At 52.0% G+C, this 17,422-nt stretch overlaps 1 protein-coding gene across 1 annotated transcript; it reads right to left on the bottom strand.

Annotated features, from left to right (window-relative positions):
- Window positions 1-458: 458 nt before the first annotated feature.
- On the bottom strand, window positions 459-16,931 carry LOC107296995 (anoctamin-7). The gene is made up of 23 exons (XM_029286190.1): window positions 16,800-16,931; window positions 15,933-16,035; window positions 15,354-15,538; window positions 14,934-15,041; window positions 14,702-14,838; window positions 14,391-14,448; window positions 14,058-14,168; window positions 13,472-13,637; window positions 12,677-12,767; window positions 10,693-10,789; window positions 9,479-9,622; window positions 8,562-8,699; window positions 8,371-8,469; window positions 6,894-6,996; window positions 6,519-6,630; window positions 5,553-5,610; window positions 5,275-5,372; window positions 4,987-5,146; window positions 4,333-4,497; window positions 4,026-4,168; window positions 3,850-3,940; window positions 2,243-2,411; window positions 459-490 (listed from the first exon to the last, which is right to left on the bottom strand). Exons 1-23 carry the CDS (start codon window positions 16,929-16,931, stop codon window positions 459-461), a joined length of 2,700 nt encoding a protein of 899 aa, XP_029142023.1.
- Window positions 16,932-17,422: the final 491 nt, after the last annotated feature.

Below are 17,422 nucleotides of genomic sequence, written 5' to 3' on the forward strand. Positions count from 1 at the left end.
AGGAGGGAACTGAAATGGTGCTAAAAGAGGGTTGGGTTTCACTTCCCAAGCCATCAGCAGCAGCTGTGGGGCGAGGGAAGGTAGGGGAGTGCCACATCTCCCACAGTCCACAGCCTCCCCCCACCCACCCATGTCCTTCCACAAGGATTTCTAGTGGCTTGATTGAAGCTCCATTTGGGGGGACTCGCTCTTGGAAGGTGTCCCTGCCCTTCAGACGCAGGTTGAAAACTGCAAGGCCGAGAAGAAGCCGCTGGCAACTGGAGCCAAGGCGGCAGGGAATCGGAAAGGAGGCTGAACTGGGCTTGTCCAATCTTCTGGGTCTCGCAAAGTCCGCTGCGGGAAAATTCTTCTCTCCCGGTCCCCAACTGGCATTGTCCATGCGGTCGAGAGAGCTGCTTCTTGATCAAAAAAATGGAGGGGGATGCACTGGTGCCCATGCTTTGACCTCGCCGGCAGGGCTAATTCATACTGCTGGATAAAAAGCTGCTTGCTGTACGAAGAGAAGTAGAAATAAAACAGAAGGGCCGATTCAGAATAAGGGAGCAAAAGCTTGCTCCCGTTTTTTTTCCTTTTTTCACGATCTCCACCCTGCTCTGGTAAAACGCGGCCGAGAGGCTTGCGGTGAGGAGCTGAAAGGGTAGCTAGAATGAAAGCGGTCATTTGAGTTGAGCATTAAGGGGAGAAGCGGTTTCTTGAATCCATTGAAAGCGATGGATGCCTGGTCAGATCGGCTGCCAAACGAAGTGGCCTCTGGGCTTATTTTGTGTTCTGTTATCTAGACCAGGGCTTTTCAACCAGTGGTACGGGCACCACCTGTGGTACATTGGCACCTGGCAGGTGGTACGCGACCATCCTAGAAAAGTGGTAGCAGGGGAGGGGAATGAGCTGAACCGGTGGCAGCACCGCACAAGCCTGAGCGAGAAATGGCTGGAGCTGCAGGGCTGTCAGGGCTCAGCGGAAGCACCAGGATCAGTGCCGCTTTCCAGCTGATTGGTGCTTTTTCGGGGCTGTCAGGGCTCAGCGGAAGCGCCAGGATCAGAGCTAGGCTCCAGCTGGAGCTCGGCGCTGATCCTGGTGCTTCTGCTGAGCGCTGAAGAAGCACCAATCAGCTGGAAAGCAGCACTGATCCTAGTACTTCTGCTGAGCCCAGAAGAAGCGCCGATCAGCTGGAATGTTGCAGCATCTCCAGGGTCTTGTGATTTACATTCAGATGCTTGGCCACTGATTCATATTTATGACGGTCACAGTGTCCCAGGGTCATGGGAAGTGACCAAAACCTGCTGCAACCACCCAGCAGACGGGGGGGGGGAATAAAAACCAAACACCCCCCCACCCCTGCTGCCAATCCTCAACAGAAATGCTCACAACAATGAAAACCTCGGACAGGAGGAAGAGCGCCGCTGGATGGGCAGGCAGGTGTCTTGCTTGGCTGTGTCTTGGGGGGGGGCTTTTTTCAGTGCCATTGTAACTTCAAACAGTCACTAAGCGAACTGTTGTAAGTCGAGGACTACCTGTACTTTATCACTTTTTTCCCTTTTTTTGGTCATCAAGTTTTTGACCCCTTGCTAGGCGACTGGTGGTACTCGGATATTGCCATATCCTAAAAGTGGTACAATGGGTGAAAAGTCCTGATCTAGACAGCCTCAGGACAGCATCCTCAGCCAAACGAGCCTCAGAGGACAGAAAGATACGCTGGTTTTTCCCCCCCCCTATTTGGATGGCGGTTCCATATTTAATAACTCCCAGGGAAAGAGCCCCACCCTAGATACAGGCATTTCTGGAGTTGAGATGCCCTGGCGGCCGAGAAGACTTAAGACCCCCCCCTCAGCACAAGGCTGCCTCTGATTATGTTGCCCTTATGGAAGCACAGATGGTACAAGCATCACAGTACAGACTGCACCACAACACAGAGGGCGATCACACCATGCTACAGTAGTGCAGCTCGTCGTGAAGAGAGAGGCGCAGATTCTGAGAGATTTGGGGGGGGGTGGCGCTAAGTCTCCCCAAATTTCCCGGCTGGAAATCCGAACCTGCAAGAGTGTGTGATGCACAGCCACTCATTCATCTTCACCGCACAAGGTGGCCGGACTGCGGAAGCCCGTATGTGTGTGGTGCCGGCTCTGGGGAAGAAGGGTCCATACCTGTCCCTCTTCTGAACCCTTCTCTCGGCACTGGAGCAAAACACACAGATACACAAACGGACACACATGCGTTGTGCTTTGTGCCACGTTCACCGACTGACCTGGGCTGCTGGAAGAAGAGTCGGGACTCACCGTCGTCAGCAGCGCCTCCTGGTGGTCGGCCAGGGCCTGCTTGGCTAGGTAACGCTCCCTCTTGATCTTCACTTCCAGGGACTTGGGGATGTCCGGAACAAGCCAGTCAATCAGGCGCAAGCAGAAGAAGACCACGTGCTGGGAAGAGAAGGAGGGAGGGAGGAGAGCCCGGCGGAGGCCGCCCATCCCCGAATCGTCAGCCCTTACACAGGGGTTCTCAACCTTGGCAACTTTAAGACTTGTGGACTTCAACTCCCAGAATTCCTCAGCCAGCATTGCTGTTACACAGTGTTATCTTGATTATTTTTTGGAATAATAATTCTCGTTTGGGGTGTTGCTAGGAAAGGCAACTTAGCAAGGATTTTTTTCCAGGTCACATCGACAAAACTCAGACTGGGGTATTTGGGTAGGAAAGAGCAACAAAGGACACACACACCCCTTTTACACAATCGCAAGGGGCAGCCCCCGTTGTCGCTCTCCGTAAAAGGACCACCGAGAAACGACAAAAGTGGGGCTGGGGTTCCTCCGATTCCCTGCCAGGAAGCAGGTTTTGTCGGAGTGGCCTAAGGTCCCCCTCCGCTTTGGCCAGACGCCACGAGACTGGCGTCCTATGGTGGAGAATGCTTTCCCCTTCAGCTCCGGGCTTTGTCCTTCCGGAACTGGCCTAGGAGCGGAATGCACTGGTGTTCGCACGTCGTTTTGGGTCATGTCCATCAAGAGTTGAATGCTGGTGCTCGGGGTTTAAAGCGTGGCTTAAGGGAGACATTCGACAAACGGGTTTCCCCTGTTTTACGACTGTTCTTGCTACAGTGGTTAAGTGAGTCACTTGGACAGGTAAGCCAACACCACTCTCTCTTTTGGAAATGAAATTTTGACCGAAAGAAAAGGGCTGTGCCCAAAAGCCCGATATCAGGGTCTTTTCTACTCCTAAGTCCGCTCCGGGGTACGGAAATCTTAGCAACTGCGTTCTTTCGCAAAGAGCAGATAATCAATATTTACCCAGATTGGCAGGTCTGACATTTGAATACAACCTTGCCTTGGCAAAATGGCAGCTGATAATCCAGCAAATTCCACCTCTATTTATGGATTAAAAAAAATTAGATGGTTCTAAGAGATGATTCAACCTAATAAATCCTGGTAAATGAATGGATAGTTTTCAGTTGCAGAAGGGAAGGCTTTTGAGAGAAACGAATCTGGGCTGAAACTTTTGGCCCAACCCCGATTATACAACTGAGAAACTTCAGGTGTTACATTTGGAACAACAATGAAAATTCCCAGCCAGCTAAATAAACAGCATCGAAATCTACCCTTAAACGGATGATTGTATTCAATCCGTGCATTTTATTTTTGAAACGGGCAGAAAGTTCGAGCCAAAGGTTACGTTGATGCTATCCTTGGAAAATGAGGCGCTATAAGCAACATAAATCGCGAACATCACGGAAGGATTAACTTTTGGGAACGCCTGCTTTCCTTTGACTTAAGCCAGGCCTTGCTTGCTCCCAACAGGCCACAGCTGCTGAGTCCCACACAGTAGTTCTCTACTCGGACTCCGTCCGTAAAAATGTCTGGGTCTCACCTCAAAGGCGATGATGAAGCCCAGGCGAATGGCCAGGAGTTTCCAGTAAAACAGGGTGTAGTTCCCGTGAGCATCGCGGAAGGCTTTGTACCTGTGGAGAGGCCACAGCAGATCAGCAGCATGGGGTGGAGGGAAGACCTAACCATGATCGCTGGCGATGGAGGCCCTCTGCTCACCTGCACATGGTATGGTTGCTGTTCACGTAAGCGGGTGGGGAGTAAGCCAGGGTGAAGTTCACATAGCCGTGGAGATGGCTGTCATACTCATATTGGTACAGGAGCCGTGGCAGGAAGTCCGAGGTGAAGGCAATGAGAAAGGCCTGGGGGTAAACAGGCAGGAGTGGCTGTCATTGGGGGGAGGGGGGCTTTCTGCTGTTTCACTCACAGCCCCAGAGAAGGTACGGACCCCCACATTCCCCCAGTAAAGGGATCTTGGAAGCTGCCGGTCAGTAGCTTGAGGATCTCAAGCTTCTTCTCGACTCACGTTGACAACGACGGAGATTTGTGCCAAGACCTCAAGGAAAAAGAACCAAACACTGATGTCCTGGGCACGCTCAGCCACGGGACGGCGGTACTCGCAGACAAATTTCTGGGCGTCCAGACGGATCTCGACCCAGTTATTGAGCAGGCGCTTCTCGCCCCGGTCGCCCTTTCGGCGGTGTTTTTACCACTACTTTGGTTTGACCTCGTGATTCCTTCTTCCCCGGTGCAAGTCACAGTGACAAAACGTCTTGGGATGCGTTAGGAGCCTTGCTGCCCGCCTTGTCCCGAGCACAGACGTTCTGACTGGTCTACAAGGAAACCCGCTGAGAAGGAAATAATGGAGGCTGTGTCATACTAGGCTAAAGTTTGGATGACCAAACTTTCACGGTGGAGAAGAACTGGAGGGATTTCAGTTATCCGAAACATATTAAGCCAAACGAAAGTGGAACATCCAATATAATTGGACTCGCTTTACTGGAAAGCTATCTTTTGGATGTTGGGAGGCTGGACAAGTCTGCTGCCCGCCCCTCAATTAGTGTAGCTCTTGATCTTTGGAGACCCACTCGTGGAAAGGATCTCCAGGTCTCACTGGACCAAGTGATGGCCTGAATCTAGACCCCTGAACTCCTTTTGCGCCTCTGTATCCCAAAGGAGCTTGACTCCTCCCTTCCTGCTCACCCATCTCCAGGTACTCCTCAAACAGGCCTTCGCATTCAATCAGTTCATAGTCTTCCTCCCACCGTTTGGGCTCCTGGCAGATCTGCCCTCCTCGCACCTTGGCCAGCTTCCTTTTCTGGTGCCAAGCCTTCAGCTTGCTGCAGGGAAAGAAACAGGACGCTTCGGTCTGGCTGTCCCCCTCAGCTGGGGAAGTGCCGCTCAATTCCTGGCACTCCTTTGACCAATCCACCTCGTCTCTCGGCCGTTTCCCAAGAAGGCAACTCACGGAACAAAGAACTCCTGGACGTTGCTGACAATCTGCTTCCCAACCATGATGATGAACAGCTGCTGGGCCAATTCGATCAGGCACCCGCCAGGACCGCACTGCAGGATGAGAAGAGGGGACATGTGTGTACCTGCGGCATTTGCACGTCATCTCTGTACATCGGGGACAACCGTTACGGTACAGCCAAAGAAAATGCATGCGCATGGAGTGGTTCTGCCCAATTCTTTGAGGAGTGGCCTCAAAGAAGGCACAAGGACTCACTGTGGCATTATACTTACATCTTCATTCCTCATGCCCAGGAGCTGTCCGTATCGGCCAGGGTAGCCCACAAACCTGCTGGGAAAAAGGGAAGGTATTGAAAAGGATGGAAAGTCAGGTCCAGCTCTGAGGATAGGAAGCCCAGTTCCTACCCAGAGCTGTGTGTTTTGTGTTAATGAACCCAACTCTGGACCGGCACAGACTTCCGACAGGGAGAGAGTCAAGATTTGGCTAATAAGATTGGAGGAAAACAGGTCTCTCTTCAAGAGGAAGGCCCAGCTCAGTGGTGGCAAACCTATGGCACGCGTGCCAGAGGTGGCACCCAGAGCCCTCTCTGTTGGCATGCATGCCACCACCGCCACCAGCAGGTCCATCAGGCTGCCACCGCCACCCAGAGCAGGAGCCCCGCCCAGCACAAAGGCAAAGCAGCCAGCTAGCAAGCTCGAGTAAAGGTGGTGAAGCAGAGGTCACCAACCATTGTCAATTGGTGGACTGGAAGAAAAGGGATGGGGAAGCATTTTACATGCGTGCATGCACACATGGGGCCACGAGCACGCACGCACTGCAAATAGAGCGGGGCTAGTGCCTGCATGATACTAGCCCTGCTCCGTTCTTGCGCGGTGCAGCGCCTTGGATCTGCACCCCACGGCGCGGCAGCGGCCGTTTTTGCGCCTTGCAGCACGGTGGTCCATTTTTTGCGCCCCTGGGTTTTGCATGCCAGAGGCAGCACTCAGAGGCGCCTCCCTGCCCCCCCCCCAGGGCACCACAATGCTGATGCGGCCCTGGCACTTTGCGATAAATAAGTGGGTTTTGGGTTGCGGTTTGGGCACTCGGTCTCTAAAAGGTTCGCCATCACTGGCCCAGCTCAACTCAGAGGCTCCTGGAGTCTGGTTTGGCGAGGAGGGCGAGATGGCGCAAGGACCTCTCGGAGGGAGCCTCCTTCCCTCCCTGCCTCCAAGCGGAAAGCTTTTCGCCGCGTCCCCTACCTGCCTTTGAAGAATGCCACGTAGAAAGGAGACGAGTAGAAGTTCACAAACTGGAAAATGAAAACTTTGAAGGTAAAGGCGTCCTCGTGCTGCGTCTGAGTCCGGTGCATTTCTGCAAGGAGGAGTAGAGGGGTGAAATGAGGACGAGCCAGATCAATCACAGATGCCGAAGGAATCGGCCCGGAGTGTTCTGATAGGTTCCAGCAACGAGAAAGCCCAATAATCGGCGGTAAAAAAAGTTCCAATTCTGTGAAATGTGTTCCCCCCCCACAATTTCCCAAATGACGTGAAATAAGGTTTTGAGTACTCTTAAAAGTGAAACACCCCGGGCTAATTGGCTACCCTTTGGTCGAACGACGGGAGTCTTCCACTCACCCCATCTGGTAAGCTTCTCGGCCAAGGAGGTGTAGACCTGGCTCATGAGAAGGATGAGCACCAGGTTCACCATGGAGCTGCTGATATTCGCAATGTTACCTGCCTGCAGGAACAGAGGGGAAGGGGTCCCATTTTACCCCATTGTCTCTTCCCTCCTCCCAGAGGGGGGCGTATTTCGCCCTGGTCTTTTGAACTTTCAGGGTACCCCCAGCTAGAACTGCAATAAAGATGCATACTGTAAAAACAAAAACCTGAAGGCTTTCAAGATAATATTTACACAGACAGTAATTTCAGATGACCATAACTTAGGTGGGTTTAGGACCACCAGCTGGAAGGGCAGAAGGCAGGTGAAAGCTTATCTTTGTACTACTGCTATTGTTGTCTTATGAGAGCCTTGTATTAGAGCCGGGGTCTTCAAACTTGGCCCTTTGATGACTTGTGGACTTCAACTCCCAGAATTCCTGAGCCAGCGTCCATTTTGTTTGTTAGATTTAAGACAGGGGTCTTCAAACCTGGTCCTTTGATGACTTGTGGACTTCAACTCCCAGAATTCCTCAGCCAGCGTCCATTTTGTTTGTTAGATTTAAGACAGGGGTCTTCAAACCTGGCCCTTTGATGACTTGTGGACTTCAACTCCACGTGTGCCTGGCTGAGGATTTCTGGGAGTTGAAGTCCACAAGTCATCAAAGGGCCAAGTTTGAAGACCCCTGAATTAGAGTGTTAGCGAACCGGACTGTGGATAATATAAAATCCAGCTCTGTCTTCCCTGACACATTTTTTCTGTGCAGACAGAAAGAGGAACGGCCCATAATTCTGTTCTCTGTGAAACCCTAAATCTGGAGAAAGGATATGGAACAGAGAAGAGCAACAAAGATGATTAGGGGACTGGAGGCTAAAGCATATAAGGAACGGCTGCTGGAATTGGGTATGTCTAGTTTAATGAAGAGGAGGACGAGGGGGGACATGATAGCAGTCTTCCAATATCTCAGGGGCTGCCCCAAAGAAGAGGGAGTCAAGCTTCTCCAAAGCACTTGACGGCAGGACAAGAAGCAACGGATGGAAACTGATCAAGGAGAGAAGCAACCTGGAACTAAGGAGAAACTTCCTGACAGTGAGGACAATTAACCAGTGGAACAACCTGCCTCCAGAAGCGGTGAATGCACCAACACTAGAAGTTTTTAAGAAGAGACTGGACAGCCATTTGTCTGAAAAGGTATAGGGTTTCCTGCCTGAGCAGGGGGTTGGACTAGATGACCTCCAAGGTCCCTTCCAACTTTACTACTACTACTACTACTACTACTACTACTACTACTACTACTACTACTACTACTATTATTATTATTATTATTATTATTATTATCATCATTATCATCATCATCATCATCATCATCATCATCATCATCATCATCTCTGGGGAGGGCCCAAAGGAGTCTTGAGGGCGGAGGAGTCCAAGTAGAGCCAACAGGGTAGCCCTCACCTGTGTCATCAGAACTCTGTTTCCAGTGTGGTACATGGCGGTGCTGACAATCCCCCGGTACATGATCACCGACACCAAAAAGATCATCACCACGCAGAGCTGAGGAGGAACCAAGACGAGAGAGGAGCATCAGGGATTGGGGACGGGGATCTCCTTCTCTCCTCCCCCCTCCCCACAGCAATACCCCTCACCATGATGACGATAGCCATGGACCCGGTCAGGATGCGTGATAGCCGGTCGTGCTTAGGGAAATAGGGCTCCTTCAAGCCTGTGATGGGGTTCTGTTCCAGGCAAGGGGCCATAGCAGCAAACTCCGGGCGAGGACGTTCCTAGGGGCAGGCAAGAGAAAGGGGGAGAGGAAAGGGGGAAAAAAATAAATCAGGGTGGGAACGAACAAGGAAGTGACCTTGTTGAACTCAATGGGAGGTTTCGTGTTGGTTTGTATTTTGTGCTTTCGGCTCGGGGCCAACACCTAGCAAGGGCCCGGAAGGTTGCCTGCAGTTTTCTTGGCAAGATTTCGGAGGTGTCTTGCCCTTGCCTGCTTCCTAGGGCTGTGAGAGAGTGACTGGCCCAAGATTGCTTAAGTCAGGCCTAGGGCAGGACTAGAACTCCCGGTCTTGCAACATGGTGCCTTAAGCACTACATCATACAGGCTCCCTCGATGGGAGTTATTCCCAGTTACGTGAGGCCGGTGACTCCCGCCTGGTCTCGTTACGAGCTGATTTGTGATCGGTACCCTTCCCCACATTATTCTGCTCTTGTACCGGAGTTCTCAGTAACAGGATTGGATGCCTTTCAGTAAGGCAACGTTCAGCTGGGCAGAATTACAGCTTCGTTGGTTGAGACAACCTCTTACTGTCTTTGGTAAACGGCCCCGGGAATGCCTGCTGGCCATCCAAAGATAAAAGGCGAAAACTTAATTGGAATTGTCCTGATATTCATCGTCGCCTCGTCTGTGTTTGGTGTGATGGTTCCAAGTGGTTTCCGTCGGGGTCTGCTGAGGCTCTCCTTCCTGCCCAGTGGGAGAAGGAAGGAACGAGGGCCGGCTGGCCTGGCCTCCCCCGTGGGGAGAGCAGCGGGAAGGGAGGAGCGGGAAAAGGACACTTGCCTCCTCTTCTTGGAAGTCCATGCAGTCCCAGTGGTGAGCCAGCGTGGCGTTTCTCCGCTTCCAATACTCCAGGAACGTCACAGCCCAGAAGGACATGAAGATGCTGAAGAAAACGGTCCCCGGATGGTCAAAGAGGTACCCAAGCTGTGGAGATGGAGAAACAAGAATTGGGAAAAAAAACAACCTCTCCCAGACTAGAGGATTTGCCAGCAGCTATCAACCCCATTCCTGAGGGACCAGCAAACCTGACCTGGGAGAGTCTCTATCCTGGCTTTTCACCACAATCTCAGGATTCACCCAAAAGCATCTCATTCCCAAGAGTGAATAATTCTGGGCTTGGGGCTTTGGATACTGGAAGGGGGTTTGCCCCCTCGTTCGAGTGCTTCCCTAGAATAGAGCTGTGGTCCTGTGGGATACTGAGCAAATTAATGAGGAATGGGAAAAAAAAAATAAGCTGCTGATATAGTTGGATAATTGTTCCCATTTTATGGAGGATCCGGATCGCCTGTGCTCTCTGCAACTGCACCAAGGTGGGACTTAAAATGGCTGCTGCGTGTCCGTCTCGGGAACCAATGGATCTCAGATCTTCTTTTTTTTCTAATTTATTTTATTAATTTTCTAATATTACATTTGCATATTTGAAAAGCAACGTGGCAGCTGAGTACAATAATTCCGTTCCATTTAAATGCCATCAATACAAATCTCACAGTATTACGACAACTAATTCCCTCTCTTTCCCCCTTAATATATAGTGTCTCATATTCAAACCAACACAATTCTTATTCTACACCAGGGGTAGTCAACCTTGGCTCTTTTATGACTCGTGGACTTCAATTCCCAGAATTCCTGAGCCAGCTTAGCTGGCTCAGGAATTCTGGGAGTTGAAGTCCACGAGTCATAAAAGAGCCAAGGTTGACTACCCCTGTTCTACACAATCAAACAGAAAATAGCTTTCTAGCGTTCATCAATAATCTTTAGTTTACACATAGCTTAATTAATTTAACATTCCATCTTTTGGACAGTCAACGGCTTAATACATTTTTCTCAATTTTAAATTTTCCATCAATATTTTAAATGTAATGGATCTCAGATCTTCTCCCTTGCTCTCCTTAAGGAAAATCTCTCCCCTGCCCCCCCAATTAGTCAGGTGACAAGGAAGCCGTGTTCCCCCTCAGTGATGGCCCCTCCCCGGAAGGTGAAAGAAGCCCCCTTGCCTTTGCCATGGGGCAGATCTCGGAGAGGTTCCAGTTGCCACAAGTGTCGCACAGAGGGCACATGAGGAAGTCTCCCCCACTCTTGCAGACCTCTTTCCTGGAAAAGGGGGGGGGGAAGAGAAGAGGGGAAAACTTTGGGAGGAAAAGGCTTTCGCAGAGTGCTGGAGCCTCGTCCCCCCCAATGCTATGGAGTGATTAATTAATACTGCTTATGATAATTAACCGTATCTATTACTGTTATCTATTGCTATATCTATTATTTAAATATATGTACCCAGACAATATATGTACCCTGTTTGCTAAATATTGTAAATGTTACTTGGGAAACCCTAGCCCAGTGATGGCGAACCTATGGCACGGGTGCCAGAGGCGGCACTCAGAGCCTTCTCTGTGGGCACCCGCGCCGTCGCCCCAGTCCTAGGCCTTCAGCTGGGTTTTATAAAACCTTTTCGCTTTAGGCCTCCGCCACCGTGTGCAAAAAAATAAATAAAAGGTTCAATCAATCAATTTCAACTTCTCGCGGGAAAAAAAAAGATCTCGCCAAGTTGGAATTGATTGATTGAACTTTTTAGTCCCACCCAGTCTGCCGTTACCACCGCAGCCACGCCCACCTAATGGGCCACGCCCACCCGGCACCTGATGATGCATAAGTGGGTTTTGGTTGCAATTTGGGCACTCGGTCTCTAAAAGGTTCGCCATCACTGCCCTAGCCCCAACCCCCAACCCTGACCCCAACCCTAACCTCAACCCTAATCCCAATCCTGACCCCATTCTATCCCTAGCCCTATAAAAACTAATAAAACTTTTTTTTTTTTTAAAGGATTCTGCTCTCCAGGAGATCTCTCCAGGAGGAGTCTAACAGCCCCTATTGATGCTCTGGTGCTCGGAGGTAGACTGCCCTTCAACCTGGAGGCTGCGTCACGGTAGATTGGGCCAAGTCAGTTAGAAAATGCAGGAAGAGGTTTGCATTGGGCCAAGATCTTTCTTCTACCGGTAAGTGTGCCCATAATAATAATGATGATGATGATGATGGTGGTGGAAGGGACCTTGGAGGTCCTTCTCCCACCTCAGAGGCAGAGATGCCCACTGGGCATGAAAGGACTGTGCCATGCGCAGGGGCAGGCTTCAGGCATGGGCCCTATATGCTCTAGGACAGGGGTAGGCAATCTTGGCTCTTTTATGACACGTGGACTTCAACTCCCAGAATTCCTGAGCCGGCCTGGCTCAGCTTGGTTTGGAGAGGGAAAGGGGAGTCGTACCGACCGAGTCCTTAAGACCCTCAACTTCATGTGGGTAGAGGTTCACCGGTTCCAACTCTTTATGTCCAGATCCGGTCCCCATCCGTTGGACCCGAGAAAATACTGAGCACCTGAAGTTGAGGGTCTTAAGGACTCAGTCGGTGTGACTTCGGAAAGGGAGAGGTTTCCAAGCTGAGCCAGGCCGGCTCAGGAATTCTGGGAGTTGAAGTCCACAAGTCATGAGGGGGTCGTAGTTCCCCCATGCTGGCTCAGGAATTCTGGGAGTTAAACTCCACCAGTCATAAAAGGGCCAAGTTTGAAGACTCCTGGTTTAAATATTTAAATATTTTTTCCTCACAGTCACATGATCAAAATTCAGGCATTTGGGCAGGGGTAGGCAACCTGGGCTCTTTTATGACTCGTGGACCTCAACTCCCAGAATTCCTGAGCCAGCCACGCTGAGGAGAAAGGGAGAGGTTTCCAAGCTGAGCCATGCTGGCTCAGGAATTCTGGGAGCTGAAGTCCACGAGTCATAAAAGAGCCAAAGTTGCCTATCCCTGCTTTAGGAAGAGCCTCATCGACAGCTATTTTCCGCGAACGAAACGGTGCTCCATAAATTTGGTGAACAAGTGCTCATTTTGGACAAGGAAGTAAACAACTCGCAGGAGAAAGATGTGACTCTCGGATGTCCACTCCTGGCAGCCATGTTTCTCCCCCCCCTCCCACCAGCGTCCTTCCACACTCACGCTGGCACGTTGGTGTCCAGGACGAAGAGGCCGGCGAGGAACACAAAGCTGCCAATGGCTGCGGCTGGGATCAGCCAGGCTGTGTAGAAGCCTGCAAGGAAGAGAAGGAGGTCAGGAAGAGCCCCCGGCCCCTTTTCCCCACCTAGAGGAGGTCATCTGTCAGAGATGGTAGTCGTGCCGCGCAGGTTCTGGCCAGGCTCAAAGCGTTTGAGATCGCAGCTTCCCACTTCGGAAGAATCGATTCGCAACATATGTTTAATTTGCTTTTGCGTGAAACCGCCTCAGGCATCTCGCCGTAGATGAAACCATAATTTTAAGCATGAGCTGAGATCGCACAAGACCACAATGTGACCCGCATAGGCACTAAATAAAGCTTAAAGTTAAAATGCATCAGGTGCCAATGAAATGCCAGTTGGGCTCATGGATCTGACCTTGCTAAGGGTCCGTGCAACATACTCTGTGGTCTTAAAGCAGGGCTCTTCCAACGTGGCCCTTTGATGACTTGTGGACTTCAACTCCCAGAATTCACACATGCCTGGCTGAGGAATTCTGGGAGTTGAAGTTCACAAGTCATGAAGGGGCCTTAGTTCCCCCATGCTGGCTGAGGAATTCTGGGAGTTGAAGTCCACAAGTCATCAAAGGGCCAAGTTTGAAGACCTCCGTCTTCAAGGCAAGTTGTTCCCAGAGTTTGCTCAAAACTTGATCGATGTTTTATGCTCTGGAAGGGGAGGGGGGGCTAGGCTGGGCAAGGGAAGCAAGACCTCCCCCACCCCCAGTCCTCTGGATGTGTCTCACCCAGCCAGGCAAAGTAGATGGCCACCTTCTCTCCAAAATATTCCCGGATGTGGTCGAGGGGTTGATACTTGTACCAGCAGGCCCAGCGGGCCCAAAAACGGTACAGGATCTGCCGGGGGTTCAGCTCTTCGCTCAGCACCTCAAAGTCCGGGAGCTCATAGGGGCCCTAGAGAGAGAGAGAGAGAGAGAGAGATTGAAGGGATACCCATCATCCACCAGGCAAGGAGGTCAGCCCCCAAAGACCTTGGCAGGGCTCTTAAAAGGCTAGATCTGGAATAGGAAACCCAGTAAGAAGACAGGTGTCAAACCACTTCTCCCTAAAAAAAAAAAAAAAAAGCAAATTGAAGAGATATTACCGGAAAGTGAGTGAAGGACTGCTTTGTGATGCTCAAAAATGCCAGGGATCATTTCCCTTTGTGGACCACAAAAGAGAAAAGGCAGGAAGGAGAGCTCTTTCCTTGACCAATGACCGCGCTGGGGCCAGAGAGGCAGGACCTCTGGGCCGAGATGGACCTGGCCCTTCTGGGCACGACCTCTCTGCTTTCCCGCTCTGCTCCCCGCCGGGAAGCCTCGGCGACCCACTTACCTCGTGCAGCGGGAAAGCGGCGGAATAGACCCCTTCGTTCAGCAGCCGGTCGATGCCTACTTCGGCGTGCTTCCGTTTCCCGTAAATCGTCCGTGCCAAGATTTCATACACCTGCAGGCGGGATTAACTGGTCATGCACCGGGACACGGAAAGCCAGAACAAGAACTAAGCACACACACAAAGAGGAAAGCTGTGTCAATGTTGGGCCATCGCCCAAGAAAGCGAGCCAACGGTCAAAACGGCAGAGCAAGGGAGGCCTTCCTCCCTCTGAGCTGGCCTCCTCTGCCCCAGCCCTTGCAACTGGGCTGGGGCTTCTCCCCTACGAGAGCTTACGATGCGATGCCTTTGCGTATTGGTGAAGTAGCTGTCGTGCAGATCACTGCCCAGGAACCTGGAAAAGAGAGCAGCAGCAGATTTAAGCCAAAAGCCGACGTAAAATGTTCTTCAAAGCCGAAAGGGGTTTTGTGGGGGTCCAGATGCCAGCCTTGACTGAACCGGCACTCTGTCCAGCAGTCCTTGCCTCCTCCCTTCAGCCGAAGGAAAATCCTACGAAGGGAACGATCAACTTTCCCAGTAAATTGGGAGCTGGAGAGCCCTTCTCCCAAGCCGACTCTCCATCTGAGCACACGTGTGCCCTTGCTAACCTGTCGAGCTTGGACTTGCGGAAGGCACAGGTGTAGTAGTCCACGGGCTTGTTAGGCACCCTCTGGTCCATGAGGTTGGGGATGCGCAGCTTCCGAAGCAGGTCGTCGGAACTATTTCTGTCTGGGTTGGGGTGAGCCTGGGAAGGAAAGAGGACCCATGTGGCGGGACAGGGAGGAAGTGGAGCTCCTGTGCCGCACTCCGAAACACACACCAAAAGAGCCCGGGACTTACTTGGAGAGGCGCTCGCATGCACAGCTCCTCGGCGTAATACACCAGCACCTCCCACGGGGTGCTGAGCTTCAGGTAGTGGATGCTCTTGTGTTCGCTCTGGGTCTCCTCCTGTAAAAGCAACCCACTGGGTTGGGGGTGGGTCGCGAAGAGAAGGAGGGGGGGACACCCCAAGCGAGGATTCCAGGAACCCCCAATTACAATCCAGCATTTTTCTATATGATGATGAGAGTGGACCTCTGCCCTCTGCCAAGCATTTGGGTCAATTCCACTTCATTGCGAAGGAACGTCAGGACTGGGATGATATTTCTGCCAACACCAGCCGAGTCTAGACAGTCTCTGATGCCAACGTGGCACTCCCTGTATCACCGCCACCCACGGGGACCTTTCCAAGCCCAGAGACCTTTCCTGCAGAGACCGCACCTTCTCCATCAAGAGGCCAGTGTTCCGCAGATTTTTGAGGAATTTCCGCTTCCATCTCTCGTGTCGCCCGTAGCGTTGGTCCCAGCCAGCTCTTGCGCCTGCCGCCGCCTCGCCCTGACGGTGCAGCTGTTTGCCACGCCTCTTCTTCGAGGGACAGGCTTTCTCCTCCCAAACCAGCACGAAATCTGCAAGCCAACCGGGTGGGCATTTTGAACCTTGGTCCAAAGGCTTCCATAAGAGGCTTACGTTATTATAAAACAAATTATTGCAAGCGTTCTAAATTCTCAGGCAGTGATTTGCCACGAGTTTTTCCCAGCTGATGCCCCTTGCCCTGGAAACTGGTTTCTAGCTTAGTTCGTCTTCGGTAATTTGGAAAAGAGCTGTCGGGAAGGAGTCCCGTTTCATCAAGGATTCTTGCTTTGGCCAAATCATCCGGATGAACTTGCGAACAAAAAAAACCCTGACATTCCCTCTGCTGGACTCTCCTGTGCTTGCGCCGAGCAAGGGTTCATTTAGGACAGCGTCCCAGGTCCCTCCCAGATCTATCCATTTATGCCACCAAGAAGTAGAAATACTCACCGATCTTGGTTTTCCCATCTCTGAAGTAATTTCCTCTGGGGCTGCTGGAAGAATCATAACCGTCTCTGCCGTAAATGTAGACCGTATCTTCCTCTTCCGCATCCTACCAATAAGAAGGTCAAGTGAGACCACATGGATAGAGACAGAGGACTCTGGGAAGCCTCTGGGGCCAGCTGATGCTGTGGGTCGAAAAACATGACCGCCAGGCAGGAGACACTGGAGAGTACCACTGTCCCGCATTAGAGGTTGTGTTTTAAGAGATCTCGGCAGCTTGGACCACAAATTTGGTGTATGTCTTCTCTCTCTTGTCCGCTTGCTTATAAACCCAGTGCTGCACCAGAGGCTCCTGTTTTGGGGTGATGGGTTGTGCCACACATCTCAAAGCATGGTTTTGGCATCGCCCTGGCAAGGATGCAGTTGCCAAGCTCTCCCTTTTCTCTACACGGCCTCCATGGAGACCGACAGCTCGATCATTTCAGGGTGCCGAATTCATTGCCCACTTGCCATCGCAAACAGCTGGCTTCCTTCCAGGTGGAAACCCACAACCCTTGCCCTCTAACTTCCCCGTTTTATTTGCACGGTGACAGATCGCATGCTGGGTCAGCTTATAAAGCTTCCAGGCGCTCCTGGGGAATTTGAATCTGCCCCCCGTTCTCTTGTGGGAACTTTTAACAGGTCGCCCCCTGAGGGCTTGCGTGCTGAGAGCATGCACAGAGTGCTTTCGCCCGCTGACGCCGTCGCGGCCAGATCCCACAGCCGTCCCTGAGCAAAACGATCCTGGCGGGACGGAAGGGTTTTTTTTTTTTTAAACAAAGCCCAGTTGGATCCCATCATTTCTCTTCCAATCCGCTCTCCCCGTGTACTTACGAAGCTACCGGTGGAGGCCCCATTTCGAACGGCTCCGGCATCGCTGAAGTGGGCCCCGGAGCAGCTCTTTGACACGCTGAGTAGGAGGCTGGCATCGGCTGGACTCAGAGCAGACGCTTTCTTGCGGATCATGGTGTTTGGCAAGGGAAGGACGCTCCGAGACCTGCTTGCTTCTTCCCGTCAGCTCTTGGCCATGCGTAGGGAGAGGCCGGGAGAGGAGCCCAGCAACGGAAGGTGCTGTTGTTGGGGGTGGGGGGGCTCCCACCCTGCTCTCAGCTCATCCCTGGTCCTGGAACCTGCTGTGGAGATGCCTGTGCAGCATCTTCTGGAGGGGGGGGGGGCAAAGCGCTGGCGTTGTCCGTGTACCAACAACAACAGTCACCTTCCTTGGTGAAGGGGGCAGCGGGGAGGCTCCTTCCCTCCCGCCTGCCTTTCAGGGCAGGTCCCCGTGATGCCGCCTGCCTGCGTAGCTATGGAAATCAGCTAAGAGCTGCTGCTTCCCAGTCTCTCTTTCCCAGGCTGGCTCTGCGGGGCTGGAGGAGGAGGAGGAGGGGCTGCGCAGCAGCAGCAGCAGCAGACCAGAAACCATGGCAAAGAAATTGGCCAGCCAGTTTCTATGCCCG

The sequence above is a fragment of the Protobothrops mucrosquamatus genome, unplaced genomic scaffold (assembly GCF_001527695.2).
Source record: "Protobothrops mucrosquamatus isolate PMUCROS unplaced genomic scaffold, P.Mucros_1.0 scaffold3072, whole genome shotgun sequence".
Taxonomy (NCBI): domain Eukaryota; kingdom Metazoa; phylum Chordata; class Lepidosauria; order Squamata; family Viperidae; genus Protobothrops; species Protobothrops mucrosquamatus.

Bases quoted from the DNA above. Each gene is read 5' to 3' on its own strand.
- LOC107296995 (XM_029286190.1), bottom strand. From the start codon at position 16,931: ATGATCCGCAAGAAAGCGTCTGCTCTGAGTCCAGCCGATGCCAGCCTC. The intron at 15,042-15,353 runs GTGCGGTCTCTG...TTGCTTTTACAG, and splicing joins CTGGCCTCTTGATGGAGAAG to GAGGAGACCCAGAGCGAACA. The intron at 4,169-4,332 runs GTGAGTCGAGAA...GTTTACCCCCAG, and splicing joins AAATCTCCGTCGTTGTCAAC to GCCTTTCTCATTGCCTTCAC.